Source organism: Tauraco erythrolophus, chromosome 2 (genome assembly GCF_009769465.1).
Source record: "Tauraco erythrolophus isolate bTauEry1 chromosome 2, bTauEry1.pri, whole genome shotgun sequence".
NCBI classification, from domain to species: domain Eukaryota; kingdom Metazoa; phylum Chordata; class Aves; order Musophagiformes; family Musophagidae; genus Tauraco; species Tauraco erythrolophus.
The window spans coordinates 69,688,862-69,701,638 of NC_141466.1; the positions used below are offsets into that span (position 1 = coordinate 69,688,862).

Genomic DNA, 12,777 nt, shown 5'->3' on the forward strand with positions numbered 1-12,777 from the left:
GGGGAAAACAAAGATGACACTGTGCACTTAAAACTGGAGTTGCAGTGTCAGATTAAACTTCATGTGAATATAAAATGAGATAGATACAAATAAACACATACATATATATATAAAAATGTGTAAATATATTCATATATAAATGTATAAAAATAATATATAAATGTATGCATGCATAAAAAAATATATATATATATTGTGATTTTCAAAAGCTGATACCCATGTAGCTCTCTTAGAAGTCATCTGTGGCCATCATGCCCTCCCTTGAACCAAGGGGAAAGAAAACAGTGCAGGTGACCGTTGTGGAGGGTGGGATTGCTGATTCAGCAGCCGTACAGGAAGATAGAGCTGCTCCGAATGTTCTTATTACAGAGAGCATTTGTTCTTCCTTTTAGAACTTCAGCTGCAAATATGTGGTGATCACCTGAGAAAAAAATACTCGGTTTGTACTTAGAAATGCATATATGCACTCCTGACTTGAGGTGCAAAAAACCAGCATATGAGTCTGAAATGCTGAAAATTAAGAAGTAAAAAGTAACACTCCACCCCCCCTCCAACCCTAACCCCCCCCCCGCCTCATATGTTTATGTATTTTTTAAATCCTGTGATTAAGGCAATTCCTATTGTAAGAAAGCTGCATTTCTGGAAGAGGTGGAAGCAAAAGCCCCTTGCTAAAGGATTCAAGCTGACCGCTTGCCTCAGTGGCAGGTGAAGAGGCCACCGTCCAGCTGGAGCAGAGCAGTAATGATTTTCTATTTCTGAAGTGCCTTTGAAATTGTGAAGGGATGAGGAGAATTGTGCTTCTGAAAGGTTAATATTTCTGATAAACTCAGAAAGGACTTGGCAGTGACGATAATTGGCGTGTTTGGTGTATTAAGAAGGTGAGTAAATTTGAACGACTTCATGGATAGACATGAAGACTAAAGGCAAGAGGGAAGGTGTCCCCTTGAAGAACACTTGAGTAGGAAGGGTCTCACCTGTAAGGAGGACACAAGATCATGTTGTCCATGAGTGTCTCTAATAAAGAATGTTGGGCCTGTGCCTTGAATTGGGTTTTGGAGAGTAGAGGGAGGAGCCACCTTGAAGATCCCTGCTTCTCCTAAGGGTTTGTTGAAAGGAGAGAGACTGGAAAGCAGAGAGGACACGTGTGGATGTGGAGAAGCTGAATGAAACAGATGTCTAAGCAGGAATGAAAAAAGTGGGTTTCAAGTGAGAACATGGGAAGGGATGCTGCAGAAAGGGGGTGGTTTTGCTTTGTGAGCAAGTTGCAAGACTTAAATATTTGAGTTCCCATAAGATGTTTGAGGATAAAAGAATTGGGGAAGAGAACAGCATGCAAAAGCGTGGTAGCTCAAGGGTGTTATAATAGTTGGGATCATCTACTTCTGAGCACGTGCCCATTCTCCTGAAGGAGATGATACCTGCTGAAAGGGGAGAGGTTTGGAAAAGCTTGAAGGAGGGGGAAAAAAGTTAATTAAAGTGTTCATTGAAGGACGGCAAGACTTACTCTTCTAATAATTGCAGAGATTTGGGAGAAACTTGCAAATGCAAATTTGAAGAGTCACCAGAAGTATTTGGGAGAGCAAGTCCCAGTCCATTGGAGATTTGGGCTTTTAAGATCCTCTCATATGCTTCCTGAGAGCTCTGCTCCAGAGGCCAGATTCAGATCCTTCGAGGTGTGTGTGGATCCCTGCATGTTTTGAAAACTGCACACATTTTGAAGGTGGGTGTCACATTTTGATGTGATTGTCACTCTTTAAAAAGAGGACGTAAGGAGCTTGAAGACCTTAGATATCTTCTGCTATGTGCCAGCATCATCTCAGGCAGGAGGACATGGACGGATGCTTGGTGGTGCCAGCAGTCGTAACCTCGTGGCTTCAAAAGAGCTTGGAAAACTGAGCAGCTGAGCTGCTGTGTTTCCTCTTCACTGAGAGCTTTCAGCACGCTATCTCCGTTTTGAACGTGGCATTCATCTGAAGTATTCATTAAGATGGGGAATTATTTGCATATTATTAGCATTATTACATGGAAATAAAGCTGCTGCTGGTTCTTCCCTCCCTCCGTGTATCTTTCATCACCCGCCTTTATAACTGCTCTGAATCCTGTTTGTTGTGTGACAAACTGGGCTGATAAATCTCGTTACTCACTTGAATGGTTGGGAGACTCACTGCACATTACTGAATTTTGTGAATTATGTAATAAATGCATAATTAAAATTACACCCAGAGCCTCTCATGGAACCTTATAAAATTCCGTTCCGTGAATTACAGAGAAATGTACATGGGTATTAAAATTTAAGCCTAATTATTTGGATTTATTTTTAATCAATATTTAATATGTTACCTATAAGTTCCTGCATACCCACAGCAAATCTGCTATTGCAGCTTTGGTGGAAAGCACAGAAAGAATGTGTGTGTGTTGGTGTGTAGAGTAAGGTGTTTGTTTTCATTGTGCTTCATATTTTAATATTTGATTACAGAATGGAAAAATCCCTTGAGCACGATGTGCTCAAAAACTTCTTCAGCCATTGGAAGTGGCTGGTAGGAGTCTGTTTCGCCCAAATCTTTTCCCACTTGATCACCTTTGAATATTGCGGTTTATTGGAGGAGAATTGCAGTTGTAGGAAAATAATTCACTCTCCTGGAGCGCCGCTTGGGTGTTCACTCATTGAATTGTTGTTAAAATCATTCGGAAAATCTTTTCCACGATGTATTTCTGCAGTCCCGGTTCTTATTTAACGGCAGCTGCCCAAACTGCTGTCAGGTTTAAACTTGAGATGTGCTGAAAACTTATTTTCTATGTGCTAAAATGACCTTTAGGGATATTTTCCAATGTCTTGGAAAGAGCAGCGATGTTTTTGAGGCAAAACAGTCCGCGAGCTCCCATTTAATTTTGAAAGGTTTGTCTCTTAAGTATGAAACTGAATAGATGGGATTTTATTCCCCTAAATCCCCGATTCTAGAGAAAGCAGCTTGAGATCTCAGTAAGAGAATTAACACATGGGTTAAACTTACAATAAGAAGCAGTACTTGGAAAATGCCTATTCACATGCCGTTAAGGAAATAATAGGATTAGTTCTTGTCATGTCAGTGTGGATTCCTCAAAGTGCCGGCTCCGTGCTGACATGCGTACGTTACATGTTACTGGCCTGGCCGTGAAATTGGGGACAATGAAAATAAAGATGACTTTTCTTGGAGGCAATTCGTTTGAATGTGTAAGCTGGTACTTCTGCACATGTATGCGCCAGGTAATTCGGTATGACAAATAAGCCACTAATAATCCCCCCCGATGCTGTTGTTTGTGACCGAGATGATCTTAATTGTCGCTGTGTAACCGGTAAAATGCCTTTATCCGAAATCAGGAATACGCCGTGGCAAATGTGTTTTCCGTTCCTGTAAGCAGATTTCTGTTAATTTCTGTCATCTGTAAGGAACATAATACCTTTTTTTTTTACCTGTTATTTCCATTACATGTTTTTGATGAACCGTTTATTGTTCCAATGTATATATATTTTAATGCATATGCATTATATCTATCATTTAAAATAAAGTGGTTTTGTCTTTTTTTTTATTTTTTTGATTTTACAATTCATGGTAACCTAAAATCTTGAAACAAAGCATTGTTTTCAGTTTCTTGTGTCTGCCATTTCATAATCATCCGTGTGTATCTTTATTTTTAGCTTAAGCGAAAGACATGAAGCGTTAAGGCTCATTTGAGGTTATTTTGACATCATCTGATTTCGTCATAGAAGGTGCTGTAGGAGATCATCACGGTGAAAAACTTCCAGCCAAATGGTAATGAGAAAAAGAAAAGCTTCTGTTGCGCTGCTGTTCTTCTCTTTCTTTGTCTTTAGACACAACTACTGCTTCTTTATGCAGCTTCTCTTCGCTTTTTCTGCAAGATTTGCTTTTGCGTATAGTTTTGGGTATCCTGTACCTCCCTCAAAACCCAGTGCTTTGGGAGCAGAGGGGACGTTAAGCAGCAGTTTACCAGCAAAAACCTGCATGACTGAGAATGATGTAAGGTTTTGTGTAGACAGATAACTGGCAAATGTAGCAAATCTGTCTGTAAATTAACCACGGTGGAGGAAACGGCGTAGGCATTTGCTTGAGTCAATATTTCACTTCATAGCTGAGTGCGTTTCTGAGAGTACACCCAAGTACTCCTCGAAGCTGGAACTTTTGAAGGAAGAAAAAAAAAACCACAACCAAATTGCTTTACAGCTTGGTTTATTACAGAGAGAGTATTTGCTGTGTTTTGGCACAAGATATATTTAGGGTGTGCGCGTGAAGCTTTTGGAAGAACTTTCTTCACATTTTGAAGTGATAGACGCGTGAACACTGTCGGGTTTGAGTTGCAGCTAAGAAGCGCTCGTTTCAGATGGAGTGTATGTTTTGGTGTGGTGTTACTCGACGCTCACCAGAGTAATCTATTCAGACTGAACAATCTTATGATTCTGGAGGACAGCAGTGTATCATATTAGGTAGCCTGCAATTCAGGATTAAGAAGAAAAAAGGTCCTGTAAAAAGGAATTAATTTAGAAGGGCCACACTGAATGCATATAAGTATATGCACACAAGAATTTTATTCTCCGTACTAGAAAAGCGTACCTATCAGGTTACTGTACCATATGTTTTTCTTATTCTTGGACTGCTCCTTGCATGAAATGCCTCATTCTGCTCTTCTCTGTAGCTGTTCCTTTCTTCCTCAATAACAAGTGTTGCTATTTTCTAACAAAAAGTGCTTATCCATATTATAAGTATATGTGTTTTTAAATGTGTCTGTTTAAATATTTAACAGAACAAAGGTGTGTGTGTGATATAACGTATCAGCTTATGGCAAACCGTTATTTGATGTGATCTAGCTTTTTCATCCTTAATTTTTTTGTACCTTTTACCCACCAGGATATTTTTTTGATGACAGTGTAGGAGTTGATTTACACTTGAAAGTAGGCCATATCTTTTGGAGTACTACTGGGTTTGTTAGTTAGCAATATTCTTTTACCAGCACAACTCACGATGCACTTAGAGTGTGGAAGGATGTCTTATCTCAAACTAGATATCTTCATTCCTATCCCAGTATAGCATATAGTTACACTAATCTATTTGTATCTGCCTTTACAATTATTTTTTTTAAAGGCTTCAGGGTGGTTACTTTACCCTGCTGGTGGGATTTTTTTTTTTTTCCAGCTGACTTTGTTTATCTAGAAGTTAGGTGTCCAGTCTGAGCTATTTGTCTTGGCTCCCTCCCAGTCGACAGCACTGACACTACGATATGTCACGTTCTAGTGATCCTGTCCCTCCGTTGACTCCAGCTTTGACTGGATACCCACCTCCGACAGCTGACTGAGAGCCGTCAGCTTGAATGGCCACAAGTAGAGCATGCCAGAAACCAGCTGATGGTTCAAGATGCCATTTCCAGTCATCCAGAAGCCCCAGGAGAGCACTCTATTACAATAGCCTTACAGAGGGGAAGAAGGAAAAAAAAAAAAAAAAAATCCTTTTTTAGAGTAAAATCCTGTCTTCACTGAAATTACGGGAAAGACTTTCATCAGTGGCTTCGCTCTCTGTAGCTTAGGAGTCTTCTTGATTAAATGCTGTATAGTGTGGAGAGAATCCACACTCGATGGGGTGTGGATTCCCTGAGGTGCCACTCACTGAACCCCAAAGACAAGTCAGTTCTGGGCACAAATAAGTTCAGTTTGCAGAGGGGACTGTCCCTTAAAGTTGTGCTTCTTGCTGACAGGTCTGAAACTCATCTCTTCTTGGTTGTATTCCACTCAAAAATAGTGCATCTAAATATAAAGCCAAACCCCTACAAGTATTGTTTGGATGTCAAGAATTCCCCTAGTTCTATTTTGTCAAGAAAATGTTATATTCTTACAGTTCTTCTGATTTTTTTCCTCCAATAAATGGAAACATGAGAGTACACTAAATGTAAAAAATATTCCTGTTGTACTTAGAAGCAGGTTTTTGTCAAGTGGTTCAGTTCCTGTAAGTCTAAAGCATTCTTTTAGTTTTTATTTCACCATTTAAGCTGTAATTGATTGATAATGGATTAGTTAATGTTTGAGCATTGCTATTTATTTAATTCTATTCTTTTCTTTTTTTTTTTTTTAGGTCTGAAAGGTTTTTGTGGGTGGTGAGATGTTCCAGTGCTTGGATCAATGTGTTTCATTTAATGTTGGGAAAGAGTGGATTTTTTTTTTTTTTCAATTGGTTGATTTTTAAGTTGCTGTAATTGTAAGTCAGCATAGCAGATCCAGGTGAGGTGTATCTACATATATAAACACTCTACAGATGTAGAGCAAATGAAACCATCCCAGAACAGAAAAAGACCCTGAGGAGCTGCCACGGAAAACGGTAGAGAGAAAGGGGAAACTTTGGCAGAGGAATTGTTCAAACTCCATTGATATTGTAAGCACAATGAAAACCATGACATATGCGTGGACCAAATGCAGCTGCTTTTAGCAAAGAAACCAATGTCCATAAAAGAAGCTGGGATGTCAGGGATTTACTTTGCCAGCAGTGCTGCATTGGCTGGAGCTCACTTTAGCCTGAGGTTTAGCAAGATCTCTGCTATGGTATGAACAACACAGAAAAGGAAAATGTCTCTCCCGCGCTTAGCAGGCGAGGCTGAAACAGCATCTGCTGTAGTGACGCGATCTGATGACGCTGAAGGTTGTGAAGCCTCAGGTGAGGTCCAAAACACTACACGGCACAGCAGGGAGCTTTGCTGCTGGCTTTGGTGTTGCCGGGATTTTACCCCTCGGCCAGAGAACGGAAGCGTGCTTTTAATTTCCTCCTGTGCTCAGGTCTGTCCCTGTTCAGCAGAGTGCTAAACCCTCTGCCTGAGCACTCGCAGTCCTCTGCCAGGACAGTGTGAGAGTTGTCATGAGCTGTGTTTTGGGGACTGCATGAGCCAGGTTGGGGGGGAGAGGGGAAATTATATATATATATATATATATATATGTAAAAATAAAAGCATCCGGAGATTTCTGGACTGAGATCAGGTGCGATGCAATTTGGATGATGGCATCCTGCCAGTAACCAAGTGGACAAACCTGTGTAACAGTGCTTTTCCTTCGCTGCAGACCTGCTGTCCCTGGCCGTAGGATTCCTTTATAAAAGACTGTTAAAAATAACTCTGCTCTCCGGGATATTTAACTTGCTCTGTTTTCCATTAGTCACTTCTGAACCTTATAAAAGAGACAGGTTTTTAACCTACAACCTGGTGTGTATCCAGAGTTCAGAAATCTCCACAGAAGATTAAGCAAGTTGGAGAAATTAGCTTTGATCCCTTTCTGCCAGCATAGGATTATTCCGCATCGTACTGATTTTCAAGTTCATGCCTAATCCAGTTTTACACGTCTTGGGGGACTGGGCTTCTTACAACTTCTTCTGTGAAACAGTTGCGTGGTGCAGCCTCTGATTTAGAGGTACTTTACTCGATACTGAGATTCAATTTGCATTTCCATTACTTCATCCCATTTCATCCTGTGCCATATACATAATGTTGCTGCTTCGTGGTATATGGCTTTCAGAGGCATATGGATCATTATTGTGCTCATGCTATTTTATGTGCTCACTACACACTTAGTCGAACTGTATGTATTTGAACCTCATTCTTGCAGACAACTGTGCGTGACTTCTGTGTAGGTCTTTAAACTGTTGAAGGTATTTATGTACAAAAGGGCTTGTAGTGTCCAGCCTGGATCATAGTGCACGAAAACAACTGGCGTGAAACAAGATTTGAAAGAGCCATGTGTGCAGAAATATTGCTAATCAAGGCAAAGAGGAGGGTTGTGTTTGTGTTTTCTAGCAAAGTGGAAGGTTTAAATGGTCTGTCCTGAGTTGGTTTTTGTAATGCACTGTGTTTTGTGCATGATGAGTTTGTAAACCCATCTTTCTTTCCAATAAATGTGCATTTTCAGGCTTAAAAAATACTTGTCTGTGATCCTTTGAAGTGCCTTTATACAAGCATCCAGTGTTGGCAGCATGCTCAGAACGTTTTCTCCTTACACACGCCAGGCATCGCGGTAGCAGACCAACAGAGCGTTTAAGCACATGATCTATTTTAGGTACGCAAGTGGTGCGTTTAAAAATGACACCGTGTTTTGCTGGACTGACAAAAGCTTGTTCGGAGCTGTGTTAGCTTAGCGCCCAGATCAGTCCCACGGATGTTTCAGGAGCTGCCTTCTGGAGTTGAAAGTACTGTATAGGTCAGAAATACAATTTATACACCAAAAATGTGGTTTATAGGTCAAGAGTTAAAATTTCAAGTTGCTAAGGGTATCTGTGTTTTAGTGGGAAGTCCAAGAGATCCCAGAATTGAACCTTCATCACTGTTCCTGCCCTATGCCTTCACCCTTTATACCCACCTTATAGTATTGTTTCATCTTTCTTAACGAGCGTGGGCAGCACCACAAGGAAAAAGTCCTCTGCAGCGTTTCGAGAAGGGAGAGATGATAAAGGATGAGTAGAATAGATAACCTAAATATTGTTGGGTTTTTTTTTTGTCAGATCATCTACAGGATTAACTATATTACAGTAAATTAGTGTGCGTAGACACTTGGAAATGCGTATGCTTTTCAGACAGTTTTTAGCAGTGTGAAGGATGCAGTCTTGCAGCCTGGATGGCAGAGAATATTCTTGCTTTCCCGAGCTGACCTGCTTGGATAGCACTGGCAATAGCTCGCTCAGTGCAGTTGTGGGATACAACCCAAATCTCTCCTGATGACGTTTAATGAACCATCCTCCTCCCCCAAAGCTGTTTTTGGCAGAGAAGTGACGTTAATCCTGATGGGAACCAGCGCCTTCAGGGATTTTGCATCACCTGCGCAGAAAAGATGGGTTTGGAAGTGTCCTCTTCCATCCTAACATGGCTTTGACCAGACCATCACATGCTCCTGCCTCCAGGAGCACCTTCTATAAGAAACTTAAGATGTTTTTAAGTAAATCAGGGCTGGAAGGTTGCAAGGCTGTCACAGTGACTTATCTCTTCTCCCTTGGAAAAGACATTTCTGGAAGATCGCGGCGGATGTTGCTTTAGCAAGATGCTGTGCATGCATCTCCAGCGAGCAGTCTGGTCCGAATCCGGTGGAAGGTCTTCAAGAGATCTATTGGATGCCCTACTTTGTCTAAAATGTTTGGGTTATTTTTTTTGTTTTGTTCTCGTCACTATAGTAAAATTATTTTTACAACCCTTTGGGTATTACCTGCTTTTATAATCTTTCTATAATTAAATTTACAAATCCGCTTTCGAGCTGGTGATGTATAAAACCTTGCAAACGGGATCCTTTGTGCTTTAACCTATATTTATGTTACTTTTATTCCTTCTGGCAGTAATTATCCTGGCTCTAGGCCTAGGATTAATCCATAAGATGCTGAACATGCTTGATTTTTTTTTTTTTCCTCCTTCTCTGTGGCAAACTCTCTCATCTTATGCAGAGCAGAGGAGGACATTTTTAAAACCACTTCCTATGAAGCAGTTTAACTGTTACCCCCCCTTAAGTGATTCACAGGAGGAGCCATAGCAAAGGTTAATTGATCCTGTGCCATGGGTACAGAAAGGAGACATGATTCAGCCTCCGTCACAAGGAAGGATTTACGGGAGACGCTTGGCTGTTTCCGAGCCCGATGACGCAGCTTTCACTGCATGGCCGAGAGACCGTCACCTGTCACTGCTTGGTGGGAGTTTGGGGTGTCAAGCTGTAAAAAGGCTGCATATGTTGTAAAAGCAGTACAGGGGCTCCTGTGCCTGTTTGATGGGGCTGATGTATCATCGTTTTGGAGCTGTTGGGCATGAGGCCATGCTGCCCTGTTCCCCAGCACATACCATAGGTACTATCCTATGGAGCACTGCAGTTGTCAGTAGGTTAGAGCTGCATACAGGGGAGTGTCATGTCTCTCCATTCAAAAATTAAGATCTCAGTGGCCTGAGTAGAAGTGGGATTTCACCTCAAATTAAGTGAAATCCGTGGTCTTTTCTGGGGGTGTCCCATGCAGCTGAAAGTTTTAGATCCCTACAGTATCCCTAAGCTGCTCTGCCACTAACCATCAGTGCTTTTGAGGTGGCTTGAAAGAGTGAGGGAGCCAGTCCCGTTGCAAAGGTTGCTACTTGCATGTCTGTGTCTTGCAGGTGAATGTGTGGTTGCTTCTCATAATCGTTACTTTTGCAAGTCCTTTCAGGTTTGCTGAACTTACAGTAAACTGGGTTTTGGTATCCTAATGAAACACACTGAACCCTGACTCCTGTATTATCATGTGAAAAGAAAAGTGGCATTTCTGGCATCTTCCAGAGAACATCAGAAGCATTGGGATTTATTTCCTGGATGACACTGAGCAGAAATTAGTCTTACAAGGATCAGAGTTCTGCGTTTGACCTCAACCACACTGGAGGATGTATTATTGTGTGAAGTTAAGGACACCTTAGAGGACACAGAGAGCACAACACTTGGGGTTTTGTTTTATTTTACTCAGCCGTGAAGCTAAATATAAGCTCTGATGCATGGGCCAACTAGCACTGACCCAAATGGTTCCTGGTTCTGGTTCAAGAGTTGGCCAGCTCCAGGGATCGTTCCCAAATGGCATTTTAGATACAATTACTTTCTTTTGGAGAGAAAACGTTTAACAGTAGGATGTGGCTGTGCCTGTTGGCACCGTGACTAGAAAATGGTTCCTAGCAATGCCTGTCCTACAATACCCATGTTGACAGATTGGATCATGAGCCCACCTGCCTTCATGGCTACTGGTCCTCTCCTGATAATGATAAGATCATTGTGATCTGAAGCATAGTTTTGTAGCCTACTTGATTAAAATTATCTCATCATCTTCTTTTTATTTGCTCAAGTAACTCTTCATATAGCGGAGAGGAGCATTTAAGTATATCTCAGATGTTAGTGTTAAAATCTACTACCTGCAGCATGCTGCAAGATCCTTAAAGAAATCATGGAGGGAACACACCCACTGTAAAATACCTGGATGGAACATTTATTCATTGTCTTGCCCTAGAAGATTTACGGGATGTCAGAGAGAGGTACCAATAGCTTTCTGGAAACAGGAGGGGGTGTTAAGTGAAAATTGAGCACAGCCCTTGGCGTGGACAATCCACAAATCGCAGATAGCTAGGGAAGGGCAGTTCTGAAACAGGTTGCCTGGAGAAGTTGTGGATGCCCCATCCCTGGCAACATTGAATGTCAAGATCGATGAAGCTCTAAGCAACCTGATCTAGTTGAAGATGTCCTTGCTTATTGCAGGGTATTGGACTAGTTGACCATTCCAACCCAACCCATTCTGTGATTTTACGACTTATGTCCTCTCCTCCTGATCCTCTGATGCTGGCCAGGTTATTGATCAGACCTGCTCTAGCCCATTTGTAATGCACATCCTTCTTCCCCTTTCTGGATTGACTGGGAGGGAGGAGACGTTGTGAAAGTCTTGGTGCTGTTCCTTGGCTGCTGGTGGAGCATTAGCATTAGGAGGGTGCTCCTCGTGGCTGAGCTCTCTTTGGAGACTGGTACCTTGGACAGCATGCGACCATCTCCAAATAGTGGTCAAGGTAGCCTCAACAAGTTTGTGGCTTGAAGCTTCAACCTTCCTGGAGCCCCGGATCAATGCAGTATCATACTCTTTGCTGCTGTGTTGGGAGAGGTGCCATGTGCTGTAGCAAACGTTGCCCATTGGGAATTTTTTCTTAGCAAACCTTTCTGGAGTCATTGATTCACAGCGTGTCTGAGCCAAACTTAAACATGGAGCCACATAGATCTGAATTTAGCCGTGCTGGCTGTTTTCCCCGAGAGGAGGGATCATGGGGATGGGTTTGATTGCCTCAGAAAATGAGTGTTGATTTCAGTGAAGAATATTTTATTACAGTGTTTGCATTGGCATTCTCTTCATAGGATAATGGCTAAGAGTTTCCAGTGTTTCCTGTGCTTGTGTGTATTTAATGATTTAATCTATTCCTTCTGAATACTGGCTTAGGAAAAAAAAAAAAGGGATGGCTGCCTACTCTTAATATCCCATTGTAAAATAAAATCACTAATCCCAAAGGTGGAGTTGCAATTGGAAAGAAAGAAAACAAGTCTTGGAAAGTATTAAATCTGAATAATATGCTCTAAAATAGACACTGGCCGTGTCACTGGTGGTGTTTACTTCAATTATGGAAGAGAGTGAGTGCTTTCAAAAATCGGGATACTGTTGTTTCCATCCCTTAGCGTGTATTTAAAAATCTGGGTTTAGGCTCACTAGTTGGAAGGTGGTTGCTGTGGAAGGGCTGCTCAGTCTTCCCTCTAGCACATTTAGTGCATCAAACAGCCCATGGCCACCTGCTTGGGGAAGGAAAGTTGAAACTTCTGCCTGTGAACAGCCCTTTTCAAGCTGAGGCTTCTGCCGGGATTTTTAGGGTACAGGCACCAATAGCCTTTGGCGTTTGCTTGTCCAAGTGCAGTGTTACGGGGCAGAAACAGTGCAGTGCTGTCCGATATCTGCCCTATTATTATTCTCTAAAATCAACCCTAGTAATAGGGCTCTCCAGAGAGCTGAAGCCTCATTAAGCACTGGTGGGTAATAGAGGATGTGTCCGCAGCGCCAACCCCTCCAGGAGCGGGTCCCACCTCCCCGTAATTTGCAGAAGCGAGCATCCCTTTTCCTCTTTTGTTTTAAAAATGTAAAATAAAGAGTTGACCAAGCTACTGGCCTTTAAACTAGGTTTTCCCCTGTGTGGGCTCTTAACGCTCCCCCTTAAGCCCTGCCTTCACCCCCCTTAGGCACCGGCTCAGCA

At 41.9% G+C, this 12,777-nt stretch overlaps 1 protein-coding gene across 2 annotated transcripts in view; it reads left to right on the forward strand.

Moving 5' to 3' along the window:
* XKR6 (XK related 6) overlaps positions 1-12,777 on the forward strand; it is a 204,870-nt gene that overhangs the window by 50,350 nt on the left and 141,743 nt on the right. Inside the window, exon 2 of one of the 2 annotated variants that reach the window (XM_086624189.1) lies at positions 6,117-6,179. The exons of the other annotated variant lie outside the window; for it this stretch is intronic. Coding sequence (XP_086480315.1) covers positions 6,117-6,179 — 63 coding nt within the window. The remainder of the gene's footprint in view (positions 1-6,116; positions 6,180-12,777) is intronic. 2 annotated transcript variants of the gene reach the window in all.